The sequence below is a fragment of the Galeopterus variegatus genome, unplaced genomic scaffold (assembly GCF_000696425.1).
Source record: "Galeopterus variegatus unplaced genomic scaffold, G_variegatus-3.0.2 Scaffold2115, whole genome shotgun sequence".
NCBI classification, from domain to species: domain Eukaryota; kingdom Metazoa; phylum Chordata; class Mammalia; order Dermoptera; family Cynocephalidae; genus Galeopterus; species Galeopterus variegatus.
This window is the reverse complement of record NW_007728226.1, coordinates 246,747-264,301: the sequence shown is the minus strand read 5'-3', so window position 1 is coordinate 264,301 and position 17,555 is coordinate 246,747. Positions and strand designations below refer to the sequence as shown.

The 17,555-nt window shown below is 36.3% G+C and overlaps 1 protein-coding gene across 4 annotated transcripts in view; it reads right to left on the bottom strand.

Annotated features, from left to right (window-relative positions):
* Positions 1–5,862: 5,862 nt before the first annotated feature.
* Positions 5,863–17,555, bottom strand: part of PTPRZ1 (protein tyrosine phosphatase, receptor-type, Z polypeptide 1) — a 168,175-nt gene continuing 156,482 nt past the window's right edge. For all 4 annotated transcript variants that reach the window (XM_008580512.1, XM_008580513.1, XM_008580514.1 and 1 more), the window contains 7 exons: positions 14,662–14,755; positions 14,286–14,359; positions 12,577–12,705; positions 11,931–12,077; positions 9,534–9,676; positions 8,399–8,534; positions 5,863–6,822 (listed from right to left, as the gene is read on the bottom strand). In XM_008580512.1, the coding sequence (XP_008578734.1) occupies positions 6,682–6,822; positions 8,399–8,534; positions 9,534–9,676; positions 11,931–12,077; positions 12,577–12,705; positions 14,286–14,359; positions 14,662–14,755 (864 nt within the window). In that variant the 3' untranslated portion in view covers positions 5,863–6,681. The remainder of the gene's footprint in view (positions 6,823–8,398; positions 8,535–9,533; positions 9,677–11,930; positions 12,078–12,576; positions 12,706–14,285; positions 14,360–14,661; positions 14,756–17,555) is intronic.

The window sequence follows — 17,555 nt, the reverse complement described above, 5'->3', positions numbered from 1 at the left end:
GTGTAATGATGTAAGAAACTACCCCCAAAGGTAGTGGCTTAAAACAGTAGTCATTTATTTTGCTCATTAATCTGCAATTTGGGCATGGCTCAGTGCAAACAGCTTGTCTCTGCTTCACACAGTGTCACTGGCATGTGTTGACTGGAAGCTGGAGAATCCATTTCAAGACAGCTTGCTTACAGAGCTGGCAAGTTGATTCTGGCTGTTGCCTGGAAGCTCAGCGAGGCAGTGGACCAAAACCTTGGTTTATTTTGTGTGGGCTTTGTCACAGCATGGTGGTGGTGTTCCAAGAGACTCAGGCAGCGGCTGCATTGCCATTTATGACTTGGCTTTAGAAGTCACACAGCATCCCTTTCCACTGTGGCCACAAGTCTGCCCAGATCCAATGGAAGAACCAGAGACCCCACTTCTCAATGAGATGAATTTCAAAGAGTCACACATGGGATGGAAGACAATGTTGGGCTATGTCTGGAAAATACAATGTGCTACAGGAAGGATCCCTAGAAGAAGAGTGGCATGTAGGTGGATTCTGTGACTACACAGTAATGACCCCAGTTATCAGTCTTTCTCATTGGCCTAATTATTTTCTAACTATTTCATTTTTTCTATTGGTGGCTCATTGAAACTGTTAATGTATCTCCTTGTGCTTAGAACTGGAATGCCGTATAGACAAAATGTAAAATGTTTTTCATTTAACATACTCTAAAAAGCCCAGGAAACACACAGTTTTAACTTCCTATCTCTTAAACCACTTATTTAAAGTAAAGGTGTTATAAGAGATTTTGCTATTTTAATATTTTTCATTAGGGACCCTAACACCAATAGTTTTTGGTAAAAGCTTTATTAAATAATTTAGCAAGAGGATAAAAGTTACTTGCATTAATTCATCTCCCTATGAGGATAATTCAGAACTAAGGCAACTCCCGAGGATGAAAGCAAGATAAAAGGTATCTGACAGATGTGATGAACAGCAAGTCCAAAACTGTGGAGAAAAATATTTCAAATTAGCTTATTTGAGAAGTTTCCCTAAGATTGGTCTGTGTCTCTTGTGGCCTGCTTAGAATGGGTCATGGCTGATGAACTGATTAGAACTTCTTGTTATGTATGCAACGAGAAGTTACAATTTCACACCGACAGTTTTTCTTACTCCCACTTCCACATTGTTTTTCTTTTAAAAATGATTATCTTAAAAAACAAAACTTGGTAACTACAATTTAATGCCAAGAATGTCTCATTTCTCAAAACTTGTGTTGTGCATTTCATTTATATGCCTTAACGTTTAATGCCACCTACTCTACCACACCAATATTTTACTATTGAGGGAGAGATTTCTAATGTACCAGAATATCATGCAGTTGGCAAATGAGCAGATAATAATCAATCATGGTTTATCATAAAAAAAAGTGTTTTGTTTATTTTGACAAATGTAGCAGATTTTCCCACTTTCCCTAAAATGTTAAATTTAATTCAAGTGCTTTTTTTTTTTTCCTTTTTGTCTTTTTTCGTGTCCGGCAATGGATCGCAACCCTCAGTGTCGCGCCCGGACCGGACCGGACCGGACCGGCAACGGGATCGCAACCCTCTGTGTTGCGCCCACACCTTGCTCAGCCAGTGAGCGGGAACCAGTCTGTATGTGGGATCCAAACCCTCGGTGGGAGCGCTACCGCGCTCTCAAGCGGCGCACTGTAGCAGTGTGCCACCGGGCCGGCCCTAATTCAAGTGCTTTATATTTTTGTTGTGCTATTTATAAGTGAATTCAATTCTAATATCACATTTTAAAATTTATTTGCTTATAAAGAGATCTTATTTTCCAAGTTTTACATATTAGAGAAATAGCTAACAAATATATATGCTAACAAATCTGAGGCTTTCAGATAGGAAATGCAAAAATTCAGTAAGATTCCCATTGTGTAATTTGAGTAGAACATGTATGTATTAAATGCTGCATTGAGTTTATATGAAGAAGCTGTTGCCATAAAATCTCAGGAAGTATCATATTGGAACTATGATGGAGTTTGCAGTTCTTATGGATGTAGCTAAATAGATAGATTATATTCATGCTTAATACTTCTCTTGAGGTTGCAAAACTGCTCTCCATGATTTAAATCAAAGACACAGTCTCTGTAGGACATCCTTTTTCAATTGGACTGATTTGTAAAGATATTACCAAAAAAACTAAGAATAGACATATTTTGTCAAAATTGATAAATTTATTAAGTTGAGGAACATTACCTATAGAGTTCCAGGTTTCCGAGGACCTAGAACAATATTTTTTTCTAGGTAAAAATCTATTCATCCATCCATCCATTCATTCATTCATTCACCTAAAATGTATTGAGTGTCTTTGATGTGCCAGGTACTGTTCTAGGTGTGGGGATATGAGGTTAGCAAAAGAATTAAAATTTTTCTTTTCATGGGGTTCATATACTAATGGAGGAGACAGACAACAAATAAATATAAAATATAAAGTCAGAAAACAAAATGTTTTATGGAGAAAAATAAAGCAGGATAAGGAGATAAAGAGGGCCTGAGGGGGGTGGCAGACAGGCAGGCTAACATTTGGCTGGTACACACGTCAGTCCCTTCTGATGGTCAGTGCTAAGTAATTTGAATATTCTCCTTGAGAGGAGGGAATGCTATTTTAGACAGGCCAGTCATGGAAAGGTGCTCTGAAAAGGTGATATTGAGCAGAGCCTGAACCCAGGAGTGGAAAAACAGAACTCTAATATCTTGTCAGTGGGGTTGCAAACTGCACAACACTTTTGGAAACTGAGAGAGTATTAAGACACATAAAAAGTTCATACCATCTGCTCCCCAAGTGACACTTATAAAAAAATTGGTTGTAACAAATAATCTTAAGCATGGTGAAAGCTTTTTACATAAAGAAATGTTTATCATAGTATTGTGACAAGAAGGGGTTGAAAGAGCCTAAACAGCTAACATTAGGAAAATGATCACAAGAGACATGGTACACCTAAAGAGCAGGGTTTCCTACCTTGACATTACTGACGTTTTGTTATGAGTGCTGTCCTGTGCATTGCAGAATGTTTAGTAGCATCTCTGACTTCTACCTCATAGTTGCCAGTAGCATTCCCCACTTCTTTGACCAATTGTGACAATCAAAAATATCTCCATACTTTGCCAAATGTCCTAGGGAGCAATTCTGCCCCAGGTTGGAAACTACTATACTGGATGGAATATTACACAGCCTTGAAAATAATAGGCTAATAAATTTGTAGTAAAAAATTGTCCATTTAACAGTATAAAAAGCAGAATAAAAATATATTCACAATGAGGCCACAATTATGTAATAAAAGAATGTGTGTATAAGAATTGTGAATGCAATTAAACAGTGAATGAAATTTTGGCAATGGATGGAAATAACTGGGTGAGACTTATCTGACTTACTTATCTGGCTTCATTTATTTTTCTCTTGTCTCATAATTGATTGTTGTCTCAGAGTTAAGGGTCAAGAGTCAAGGAAAAATTGCTGTATTTGACAGGAATTTTTCTTTTTATTCTTTCAGGATATACATTTATTAGAATTTGTGTAAAAATGCTTCATTGTCATACATGTTGTTTGCATAATTATTTTCTCTCAGGCAAGATTCTGCAAGACACATCATTAATAAATAACCATAAAGAAAAAAAAATTCTGTAACCCTTCTGATATAGCTTAGATATGTTTGTCCCTAAAAGCTCATGTTGGAAACTTAATCCCCACTGTGACTGTTGGGAAGGTGGGAAATCCTATTACAGTAATTGAAAGGTGGTGCCTTAAAGAGGTGATTAGATTGTGAGGATCATGCCATAGAAATGAATTAATCCATTGATGGTTTAGTGGTGGTCATGGATGTGGTTCTGTGGTTCTGATGGCTTTAAAAGTAGAGCATATGAGAAGCTCTCCCTCTTTCTCTCTCTCTCAAGCCATCTGTAGAGTCACCACCAAGAACAAGGCCATCACCAGATGTGTTCCCTGGACTTTGGACTTCCCAGCCTCCATAACTGTTAAGCACCATGTACCAAAAAATGTTGGGAACCTTTGCTTTAAAAGGAACCAAGCTGGGTGTTAGAAGCAGGCAAATTTGCCAGTCAGAGACTCCAATATAAGCAAAGATCAAGTCAAACAGAGGGTTAGAAGCCACGTAGATAGAAAAAGATCAGGAAGTCATAATCCCAGAGTGGAAAAAGTTAGAAGTCCTATATTAAGACAAATTGTCAGGATTCAGGAGCTGTGTGGAACTGGAGTGCAGGATAATGGAATCATTACTAACAAGCAGACTCTGATACTTGAAGCAGTCCCCTGTCTCAGCCCAGAGGAGTGTTTCATAGTACTGCATAACAAGGAGGGCACTGATCCCCCAAAACGCCCAGCTCAGGGCCCAGAGCAGAAAGCCAGAGAAGTTTTGTTTAAACCAGTGGTTCTCAAAGTATGGTTCCCAGACCAGCAGTATCAGCAATACCTGAGAACTTGTTAAAAATGCAAATCCTGGATTTCCATCTCACACCTACCATACCAGAAACTCTGAGGGTGGGCCCAGCAATCTAATGCATGCTAATGTTGGAGAACATCTGCATCAACAACACTTCAGGGAGCCTCCAGTTTGCTCAAGCAGTATCAGGTAATTTTCACCTAATCCTTAAGATAGAGCCAAAATTAATTCATTTTCCTTTTTTTTTTTTTTAAGAGTTCCCTTTAAAGCAATAGCAATTTGAAATAGACAAAAAAATAAAAGGTCCAACAAATAGAAGCAAGTCACAAATCTCAAAATGTTAGTAAGCACTCCTTTACAGGGTTCAAAAAATGAAAATACTTCTTTCTCACCCTACCAAGAGGAAGGACACAAGGTTAATTTTGAATTCTTTGGTTACTTTTCTACCCTTATCCCTTAATCCTCTTGTTTTACAGTTTTGTTCTATAACCCCCCAGAATGTCTAATCATAAGCTGATCTGAACCAGTAGTACATGTCACCTTAATTATTTTGTCTGTTTTTCCCTTAGCTTTTGTCCCAGAAACAAACAGCTATTGAGAGTATGTTAGCCTTTTCTGTTGCTTATAACAGAAATACCTGAAACTGGGTAATTTGTAAAGAAACAATATTTATTGCTTACAGTTATGGAGGCTGGGAAGTCCAAAGTCCAGGGAACATATCTGGTGATGGCCTTGTTCTTGGTGGCGAATTTACAGATGGCTTGAGAGAGAGAGAAAGAGCTCTACTTTTAAAGCCATCAGAACCACATCCATGACCACCATTAAACCATCAATGGAATAATTCATTCACTACGGCATGATCCTCACAATCTAATCACCTCTTTAAGGCACCACCTTTCAATTACTGTAATAGGATTTCCCACCTTCCCAACAGTCACAGTCGGGATTAAATTTCCAACATGAGCTTTGGGGAACAAACATATCTAAGCTATATCAGAGGGGCTACAGAATTTTTTTTCTTTATGGTTATTTATTAGTGATGTGTCTTGCAAAATCTTGTCCGAGAGAAAATAATTATGCAAGCAACATGTATAACAATGAAGCATTTTTACACAAATTCTAATAAATGTATATCCTGAAAGAATAAAAAGAAAAATTCCTGTCAAATACAGCAATTTTTCCTTGACTTTTGACCCTTAACTCTGAGACAACAATTATGACACAAGTGAAAATAAATGAAGCCAGATAAGTAAGTCAGATAAGTCTCACCCAGTTATTTTCACCCATTACCAAAATTTCATTCATTGTTTAATTGCTGTATACTTTGTCCCATCCATAGGCCTTTTTTGCTTGCATCATCCCAGTAGGACCCATGTCCACAATTTTCTTCCATACGTACCTCAGCACAACACTTCACAGCAAACAAAAATAGATGGCAATATTTATATTTATTTTTGCAATTCCTTGGATAAAAACCATTAAACAATGTTTGGTAAGCTGTTATTCTCATAAAAACATCATTCAAAACAAAAGTATTCCTACTTTCCATAAAAGTTAAAATTACATGCTGAAATGGAGTTAATCACTTAGATAACACAACACAATATCTGAAGACTTCTAGAGTAACACCAGATAATGAACTATATCATTAAACTAAACAATTACACAGAGCTAGAAAACTGACTCAAGTAGTAAAATATAAAAATCTACAATTATAAATATAAATTTGGTCCATGGAGACACTAGAGCAGTATTTACAGTAAGTATCAGATTATTTCTACTTTAGGTGAATACTGCAGTTGTAAAATGTGGAATATCATATGGAACAGAGTATTTTATTTACAGTCTACTATATTAAAAGTTATATTTCTAGCAAACCTGATGATTGCTATAAATACAGCTAAAAGTTTGAAACTAAAAGCAAACATTTTCTGTAGTTGGGAATTCCTAATATCTACAAATTGAAATTTTCTGTTAAAATCAATACAGAAAAAAATACCACAATTCCATTCTTAGAAATACTGTAAAATTCAATCATTTTAGTTCAAACATAATAAGTGAGTAATAAGAAGTCTTGCAAAAAGGCACACATTATTAATGATGTAAATTTGGCAGCAGAATCCTAGGTCACGAAAGTTACTGTCAGATGATGGAAGTAAACAGCTAACAGAACTGGATTGATTTTCCTGTCTAAATTCAGAATAGGAAAACAATGCTCAGATGTGGGCTCCCTCCTCCCCTTTTGGTGTTAAACTAAAGACTCTAAGCTCTCAGCTATATTTCCATCAGGTAGTGCTGCACCATTACTGTCCAGAGAGGTGGATGGATTCTCTTCCTGCCTCGTGCTCACAAGGCTAAGGACTGCTTTGTAGAGAAACTGGTACTGCTCCTAGAGAAAGAAGAATGGGAGATGATAAATAGGAAGCTCAGTGAGGACATAAATTCATAAGAAGAAGGAATATTTTTGGACACACTTCAGCACTGCTCATGGAACGGTATGGTGTTAAGGGCTTTGTTATACTCAGCAGAGGTACACAATCTATATTAATGTCTCCTTCTGATTAAATTGAAGCAACTTTTCAATAATCAAACATTCATTGACCTAGAAAACTGGCCCACATACATTTTCTAATGATAAGCACTCAATTCTTTTCATGTACTTCATAAAATCAGCAAGTAATGTGACAGAGCTCTGTTAACTTGTGGGGAAACACTTTAGCACTAGGCACCTAAAAGTAAGTTTCTTATTCTCCTTTTTCTAGTTGTTATGAAATCCACTGGATCTGTCTATTTACAGAGAGGTCTCAGAAATGACTGCAGTGTCGGCTCAGGGATGTATGCAGAATGCAGTCCTTTCACAAGATCTGCTGTTTACCGTGTCTTCATACTCTGTCAGCCTCACTGGTCCTATGCTCTACTTTGAGCAAAGGTGAGTGTGTGCTCCGCTGTGGTCTTAGAGTAGAGGCACACTGAATAATGAAGCACTTTTTCTTACAGATGTAAGCTCAGGTGATAGGGGGAGAGGCAGTTGCAGGGAACCTGAGCCAGTGACTAGCATCATAGTGGAAAACCATTAGGACCCAGTATGAACCAGTGCATCATTCCAATGCATTTGTAAAACTTAGGTCTTCTGAAAACAGTTTCATGCAGGACAAACTGGATACAACACTGCTGGCCTGAATGAGACTTTTAATAAGAGCTCCTCTGAAGTGCATGTGCACAAGCATTACCTTGACCTCCTGAAAACTAGTCTGGACTAGAGCTTTGAAGATGGACCCTTTAAAAGGCCCTTATACATATATAGACCAATACGCTCAAATTGAGCTATAATTTCTGCATCCACCTAAGCTTCTCCCATTGGTGTATTTGCACTAAGTTCCCTATTGTCTTTCAGTCCCTGTTTCCACAATAATAAAAACTCCCAAGTTATTTTCAAGGTTGAGAATTATCTTTCCAGATGTGCTGTGTCTCTTGCTTGATTGTACATGTTTCTCTCTTTTTAAAAGTACCCAAGAATTAGTCACTTGTTTACTCCAGGAATTGAGTTTGGCTTGAGAAAGAAGTCAATAGTTCCAACATTAGGTCCCTGAGCTCTGTCTTCTGACTGTTCTCTCAGGCTAGGCAGAACTTGAACCCTGGGAAAATAACTATTTATGTTGCTGGATAAGACAATTTGTTGCTTCTTCTACTGAGGATATTTTTCAGAATTACAAGTTTTACAAAACAGCACACATGAAACTTAAAATTTTTCAACCATCAATTTTCTAGAAGTTAAACTTTAAATACTTATTGTTTGTTGTTCTGGTTCTATGAATGGCAGACTTGTAATTCAGCTTGAAAATGACATGCGACTGTTATCAGTCAGCGTGATATTTCTTGAGAGCTGATAAAAATATTTAGGCAGTCTCTAGAAAGTAACTAGTATTCCAATAGTTAAAAGTTTGGTTCACTGTTTTATTACTTACAATGTCAGCAAAGACTCCTGGCCTCATCAAATTGATCATCTTGGCTACCTGGTAAACATCCATGGAACTTTCTTTTTCTAGTTGGTGCATAAGGGTTGTCAGAGCACAGAAAGTTCCTGCTGTCACTCCTCCGTGCCTTGTAGCAAAGAGAAGAGACAAAGACTCCATTCAGATGTATCAAACACTTACAGAGCAGATAGCTTTGACAACTTTGTAGTAAAAACACTGAAAATTTAATGGATTGTCTCTTCATACTTTTTTGTGCACACAACTCCATGGTTTAATTTGAAACATTGCCAAGTGTTCATGATATTAGCAATGGTAACTTTTTATAAAAGTTTACTATTTACTTATGATTTGTTATTTTTATACTATGGAATAGGCTGGCAATAAATAAGAATGTTCTAACTGAGGTTATAAAATATATGCTATGTATCATATATAATATGTATATAACGTAATTCCAGTATATGCATTTTTTATTTGTTTATAACAGAAGCCTGGAAAGATTTATTGGATAAATATTCCCGTTTCTGGGAAATAAAAAACATAGCAATTTTACTTCTGTTCGGAGAAGTCATGGCTGAAAAATGTCTCTCTGGTTAGCTCCTGTAAAATTCCAGTGCTAAAACACTGACTCATTACACAAAGTGTTCTCAGCATAAAATGTAAGAGCAGATTCTTATAATAATGCTCCCATCTTCTGACTTCAAGAGGAGCTTTGGGCCGGCCCGGTGGTGCACTGCTACAGTGCGCCACTTGGGAAGCACGGCGGCGCTCCCGCCGAGGGTTCAGATCCCACATACAGACCGGTTCCCGCTCACTGGCTGAGCGAGGCGCGGGAGCAACACCGAGGGCTGTGATCCCGTTGCCGGTCCCGGTCCGGTACGGGGGCAACACTGAGGGTTGCAATCCGTTGCCAGACACGGAAAAAGACAAAAAAAAAAAAGAGGAGCTTCAAGTGAAGTGAGAAAAAAAAAAGGGTTCTTTGTTGACTTTGTTGATAAGAAGGTGATAATCTACCCTGGCCAAATCATCATAGCTGGCCCAAAGCATTGGATTAGTACAAAGACAATAGAATAGACACACACCCAGAGAACGCTCAATGTGAAATGATTCAAAGTGTAGAACTTACTCATCATGAACAATCATGGGTCCATCCCTGTTGGCAGCTTCTTCTTTGATAATACTTACAAGTTCAAAAGTTTTACTAATGGGACTATCAGGATTTGGCCACTTGGGGCACTGAAAATGCCTCACTTCAAGTACATAATCATCCTAAAAGAAGAAAGAGAAACTAATGCTTTTAAAGCGTAATGTTGGCTAAGTGACAGTTTATCATGAGTGGAATAATTGGGGCAAACTAGGAATTACAGTAACATAAAACAACCACGTGGCATGCATGAGTGGCAGTGGTAGTTGGTGCACTTTTTTCATCATGGAAGAAAGAAATAGTTGTGCTGCCACATTTACCATGGTCAGATTTACTCAGCAGGGTAAAAAAATGTAATCTCTTTTTAAATTCTAAAAATAAACCTTATCTCTGGGTGCATTATGCCACTACTAACAAATCATGAAAGTATGTATCAAAGATGTGTCTGGGCTGCTGAATTTAAACTTACAAAAATAAACCAGTAGTGTTAAAATTTGTTTTGAAAATAGCACTACCTCTTCAAATACCAGCAATCTTCAGGCTTCACTAAGGGGGGTCTGGGATTGCAATACGCAGTAGGAAAAATGCTGCAGAGAACAGCAGAGATCGAGGTACAACTCCAGCCCTTGTTCTGATTCTTGCTTAAATGACTAATCAAACAGCATGACTTGATTAAATCCCTTAAAGCTTTGACCCCCAGTTTCTGAAAGTGTGCTCAATAAAATGCTACATTTAAAAACAAGTAGGAGGGCCGGCCTGTGGCTCACTCGGGAGAGTGTGGTGCTGATAACACCAAGGCCACAGGTTCCGATCCCATATAGGGATGGCCGGTTTGCTCACTGGGTGAGCGTGGTACTGACAACACCAAGTCAAGGGTTAAGATCCCCTTACCGGTCATCTTAAAAAATAAAATAAAATAAAATAAAAAATAAAAACAAGTAGGAGAAGGGCCGGCCCATGGCTCACTCGGGAGAGCGCGGTGCTGATAACACCAAGGCCACAGGTTCGGATCCTATAGAGGGATGGCTGGTTCGCTCGCTGGGAGACTGTGGTGCTGACAACACCAAGTCAAGGGTTAAGATCCCCTTACCGGTCATCTTTAAAAAAAAAAAAAACAAGTAGGAGAACCTAAATTTTACATGGAAGTACAAAAGGCCAAAACAGCCAAGATACTACTAAAGAAGAAAAACAAGACAAGGTATTATCTCATCAGTTATGAAGAAGTATTGTAAGCTATAAGAATTAAGACACTGTTGTTTTGGCAGAGAAATGAACAAAGAGACCAATGGAATAAAATAAAGATCTTAGAAATAAGCTCATTTTATATAGAAACTCGATTTATTACTCAACTAGTATTGCCAAATCATAAATGATGCTGGGATAATGGTTATTATATGGGAAATAATGAAACTGAACCCTTGTCTAACAAAATATAAACAAAGGCCACACTGCTCATCAGTGGAACTGGAATCACCATGTTCTTTGTTTGTTTTAATCAAGTAGGAATTTATCCCATCGCTATACTGTTTACATTATTAATCTATCTGCCTTATCAAGTTTATAAGTTTTGGTCATTCAATATTCTAGAGAATAGAGTATTCTCTTATGTACCATATATGGTTTACCAGTTTCATAATTAGGGCAAAGTGAAACCTTTAAACTATCTAAAACATAAGTTAATCTTTTTCTGATTGAGAAGGTACTCTGAATCTTACATGCCTTAGTCGTCATTATTAGTATATTTTAGTATTTCGCTGTAGCTCTATGTAAATAATTGACAAAGAATTCAATAATATATATTCTAACATACAACTCTTACATATAACCAAGAGTTTAATAAAACAATATATAATGTTATAGATAACAATAATATCTTGTAGATAACCAAGAGATCAGTAAAACAATCCTAGTTTATTGTACTGCACATTTTCAAAGCCCTCCTTCACATATCAGCTCACTCACTGTACTTTGGTAGAGAGCTGTAAGTTTCAGTAGGTAATATTATTTTTTCCTTTTTACTTAGGGGAATACAAGGTAAGGGCTTGCCTTAAAACATGAGAATTAGAATTAATAATTTTTTTTACTGTTTATTTTAAACCTAAGCTCTATCAGCAACTGATTTGTAGTAAAAGAGAAATCTTTGGTTTCCTTTGTGTATAGAATTCAGGAAGAGTGTAGTTTAGTGATGACTAATTGTTCAATGATTCTGTAAGATTTTGAAAATGAAAGTGACAAGAAAGGTAATATTGATTATTTGGATAATCTGTCTCAATCTGAAAGAAATCAGAGTTCTTTTTATTTCTAGGAAAGATCCTTAAATCACTATATGATTAACATGTTGTTAAGATGAAGACTTGGTTGTTTAACTTATGTCCATACCTGTGTAGCTTCTAAGATAAAGTCTTGAATTACAAGTTTTTCCTCATTAGATAGACATTTATGTTCTTCAGCCATAAGAGTGACCTTAAAGCTCTCACAATTTATAGGCTCATCTTTATTTGGCCAGTAAACAAATTCATCTTCTGCCTGGAGGAATAAAAACCAAAAAAGAGTCTAGATTTTAAGAAAATGTCTAAGTGAGATTGTGAAATAAATTGGTTGGCAGAGAAATTTCAACTTGAGTTTTCTTGTGAATCTCAAAATTTACTCTTAAAATCTTCCTGGTGTCTTAAACCAGATTGAAATGAAGAATAAAATATTACACTTAAGAACCCAAACTATTGCCTGTCATTTTGCACTTTTAGCTTATCAATAATGGTAATCTGAATTTTCTTAAGCAGTGTCAAAAAATATATAAATTTAAGTTCATTTAAAATTTCTTTCATTTAAAACTGTCATTCTTCACTTTTAGACCTGGGAGATTGTACAACCAAACCATGCTCAACAATAAACCAGGTCTGACTCCAACGACATTAGTTTATTAGTTGAAAACATTACTTTGCTTGTTTGTATGCCGGACTTCTGGCTATTATAATCTGATATTTCCCCTGTAAAGAAAGTACTAAAAGTGACCTCAGGGACTTACCATGTTTTGACCATCAGGGATCATAACTACCAGTTGGGCATTATGGTCCCATATCATCCTCCAGAAATCCTTGATGGTATGGAGAAGGGGATGCTGAGTGATGATGAATTCATTGCTCTGGTAATAGCCCTACAAAACCAAAGAAAAGATTCAAAGAATCTTACCATATGCCTTTAAACATTCAGAACAACATTTATAAGTTAATTGACCTTAAGTCAAAGTAGTCTTTTGAGTTGCAAATTGTGTGTATAAATAATAATGACATGATTATAGCCATTGTTTACTGGGCACTTCCTCTATGCTAGGTACAATACTAAGTGTTTTCTTCCTCTTAAATCATATGTTCCTCATGGTAGTACTATGAGATAGGAACTGTGATTCTCATTTTTCAGGTGTTTACACTGAGGCTTAAGAAAGTGAGTGTTGTGCCCAAGTTTACCTTAAGAAGCGTTATTGTATTCAAGTTTACGTATCACCTCTAGGAGCAGACTTACCAAAATGGCTTGCAGAAAGTGTCTCCTACACTAGATAGAATGGAAATTGGTGGGAGAGTTTTGATTTATCACTTTCCACAAGTTCCAATGGCGGAATGACAAATTTACACATCTTCTCACAACAGGACATCTTTAGTGTCCAGACATCCTTGGCTGCCTCTACAAGAGAGGAACTAGGAAGGACCCCTGCAGATTTTGCTGCAGAAACCTGGAAGCTGGTGCCACTGGATTAGTTATGATCCATGCTGTTATTTATAAGAAGCATAGTTCTTCTAGCCCCTTCTGGTATGGAGTCTTTCAGATCCCATTCCTATTCCCATGGGCTCATTTGAAGAGTGACATGTATTTAAATGCCACCATCACATATCTCCCTGTTTCCTGCATGAATATTCCTCAATGTTTTCTTCACTGGATAAATAGAAGAGAGGGTTTGGAGTAGTAATTGTGACACTTTCATCTGAAGCCAAGCCCTGTCATTCATTGACCTGAAATGATAATGAAGGTCACACAACAGCTACTAAATCATTCATCCTTCAAAATGAGACCTAAATGTAGAAGGAAACTATTGTATCTTTAGAAATCCAGGTCCTAAATGAGCCAGATTTTCAGTGAGAACCATGCTGCAAACCTAGAGTGGTAATGTCAGTGTGATTGTGTTTTTTTGCTTTTTTTTTTTCCTTTTTGTCTCTTTTTTACTGACCGGTAACGGGATCACAACCCTCGGTGTTGCGCCCGCACCACGCTCAGCCAATGAGCAGGAACTGATCTCCACATGGGATCCGAACCCTCGGCGGGAGCGCCGCCGCACTCCCAAGCGGCGCACTCTCCAGTGCACCACCGGGCTGGCCCGGTGTGATTGTGTTTTGCTGAAACTGGTATATTCTGAATTTGCTCAGGGGTTCTGTTTTGGTAAATGAATGGAGCCTCTTAGATGGGCAAGTATAAGTTTTGTTATCTACTTATCAGCCCTGAATGGTGAGTTTGAGTTGTTGCACCTACTCATTTGTCTTACTTGGGGTTTTTTCAGTCCCAGCACACACAAGAACATGAAAGAATGCTGTTATTCCCTTTGCTTCTGTGGGCTGTGGGCCTGCAGTCATCAGATTTGACTTATGACCAGCAATGGCTCAAGCCCACAGCCACAGAAGTCCACTCTGGTTGTGATTCTGGTGACACAAGCTGGCAGAAGTCTCCCCAGTGACTTCTCTGGCTTACCATGATATAGGAGGCATTGATGTAGTCTGTGCCTTCCCCACTCAGGGATGAAATGCCGACCCTTGATCTTTCCACTGGAACACAGAACATTCATTGAAACAACTATGCTCACAGCACTGTACCATGCCACCCCCAAAGGTAGAACATAGCTGCATTTCTCAAGTCAAGTGTCTGATCTTTAAGCTAAAGTTTCTATACATTTTGCATTTTTAGAAGAGACTTCAAGGGTTTGAGTCCTTTTTAACATTTACCTATTGGTCATAATTAGAAAAATATGAATGTACTGCATTTCTCCCAAGGTATACAAATATTGTCAAATTGCCTACAATGCTTTTATTGAAGAAAAGTTGTTTTTTCAAGATTTATCATAACTTACCAGGAATGATGGAAGAAGTTCTGTTCTTTTCCCTGTTGCATTGCTTTAGGGCTGTAGAATAGTCACTCTGCTGTATATTCGATTGACTCAGGAGCTGAGCAAGGGAGTCAAGGAAGAAACTAGGTTAGTTTATTTTAGTCATCCAAATGATCACACACATACACACACACACACACACACATATGACCCAACAAAGATTAGACATTCGTATAAATACGAGTTGCACATGTGACTTGTTCTCCTAGAATTCCTTGAATTAAAAATTGTTCTATACCAGGGAAGCTGGAAGAAGAAGACTCTCTCTAGTTTGACTTTCAGCATTGAGAGGATCTTCCTCATGGCTCCCTCTACAGATGTGCACCCTCCATTTCCTCTACTTAAATAGCATGCTGCAATTCAGAGGTAAATTGCATATTGTGTGTGTGTGTGTGTGTATGTGTGTACATATATATGTATATAGCTAGATTTTATTCATTCCCTTTGTTATTTAGTACTCCAATACATGAATAATCTACATTGTATTTATCTATTTCCCAACTAGTGAATGTTTCGGTTATTTCCAATGTTGTGCTATTTCAAGCTTTGTTGCAATGAATATCTCTTGCATATTTCTTAATGTGCACACATATGAGGGTTTCTATAATCAGAGTCATTAGTGTTTAATTTTTGACAGTCCGATAGATAAAAAATGGTATATCATGATTTTGCTTTGCATTTCCTTAATTACTGCGAGATTATGAATCTTAGTGCTCAATAGCCATGTAAATTTCTTCATGGATGACTGCCTTTTCACATTTCTATTTCATTGCTGTTTATTAATTTGGAGGGGTTTTTGATGTATTCGATGTAAGTGTAGTCTGTTTAAAAAGTTGCAAATGTCTTTGTTCTCTTTAATCACACAGACATTTACAGCCAATTTACTAATTTTTTTGAGATCTGCAAATTACGGTTTTATTTAAGAATTCCTCTCTACCCTGAGGCCATCAAAAGATATTTTCCAATATTTTGCTATAATAGTAATGAGCCTTTGCTTTTTTACCTTTAGGTGTTTAATCCATGTTTAGTATGTTTTAGTGTTTTAGGTGTGATAGGAATCTAATTTTACTTTTTTCCACATGGAGATTTTTCTAATGTCATTTATTGATTAGTCTTCCCTTCCCTCACTGATTTGTAATGTCACCTCTATCACATAGATTTTGTCATATGCATGGTTTCTCTGGTTGATATGGTGGTTTTTCAATATTATTATATTGCATAATAAGTCCTCTTGTCAAATACAGTACAAAAAATTCTATTTTTTTTCTTTTTAATTTTCAGTATTGGTTTGATGTTTGGCTCTTTACTTCTCCATGTTAAATTAAAATCTGTTCTTCATTTTCCGCGAAAATTCCTGCTAGAAACTTGATTGATACTGCATTAACTTTTATATTCAATTCAAGGAGAATCAACTTCTTAACAATACTTCCATCCATCAACATTATATCTCTATTTATTTGCACCTAATTCTATGCTCAGTTCAGTTTTATAATTTTATCAATGCATTTATTGCACATTTTGTTAAGTGTATTATTTGAGACCCTGGAGTTTTTGTTGCTGTTGTTAACAATGGGGTTCTTTATTGTTCTGACATTTTTTTTTTATCACGTATAGTTAATGAATAACAATGCTATTGATATTTGTATGTGTTTGTTGAACTCTAATAAAAAATAATATTTTCGCATTTGTTTCTCCTGCTGGTCTATACAGACAGTCATATCATCTGCAAATTCTTTTCCAAGATTTTTATACATTTTATTTTTTTCATGCTTAACTCAATTTCCAGTACAATGTTGAATAATAGTGTCAATAGCTGGCATTCTTTGTTTTTTCTTGACTCTACTAAGAAAATTTACAAGTCTAATTTTTATGTGTGATGTTTATTGTAGTTTTGTTGTAGACAGATACATCTTATAAGGCTAAGAAAGTGTGCTTCCATTCCTGATTTACTAAGAGTTTTTGTTATGAACAGTATAGAATTTTATTGACTACTTTCTCTACTTTTATTAAGAGGAACATGAAATTCTTGTACCTAAATTTATTCACATTTTCAAATGTTAAATCATTATTTCAATCTTGGAATAAGCCTTATAAACTCTACTTGATCAGGCTATTTAAAGAATACACTGCTGGATTTGAATTGCTGATATTTCAAGTATGATTTTATGGATATTGGCCTATAAATTTCTCGTACTGGCCTTGTAAACTTAAGGTTATTTTCTATTTAATTTAAGAAAGTTTTAAACTTCTTCTTCTTTGGGTGTGTAATGTTTTTCTCTTAATTTTTGTATACTATGCCTATTTCAGTTTCTTTTTCTTATTTATCCTCAAATAAATACATACATACTTGTAAATTCTTTCTAGACACAATTTTAGCTGAGTCCTTGCAAGTTATACTGCGTAATGTTTCTGTTGTCTTTTAATTCTAACAGTTTTATAATTTCCTCTTTAATATGTAAATTATTTATTTTTAAACATTTTTGCCTTGTGCACAATCACTTCATTTTCGTTATTTAAATTTATTTATTTTTTTAATTGAAGATAAAAATTATATATATATTTATCCTGTACAATATGTTTTGCAATATGTATGGATAGTGGAATGGCTAAATTGAGCTAATTAACATATACATTACCTCATGTTCCTATTTTTTGTGGTGAGAATACTTAAAATCTACTCTCTTAGTAATTTTCAAGAATACAATACACTGTTATTAACTGTGGTCACCATGTTGTACAATAGATCTCTTGAATTTACTTTTCCTGTCTAACTGAAATTTTGTAACTTTTTACTAACATCTGCCTAACCTGCCCTCTCTTCAGCCCTGGTAACTACCATTCTACTCTCTGCTTTTATG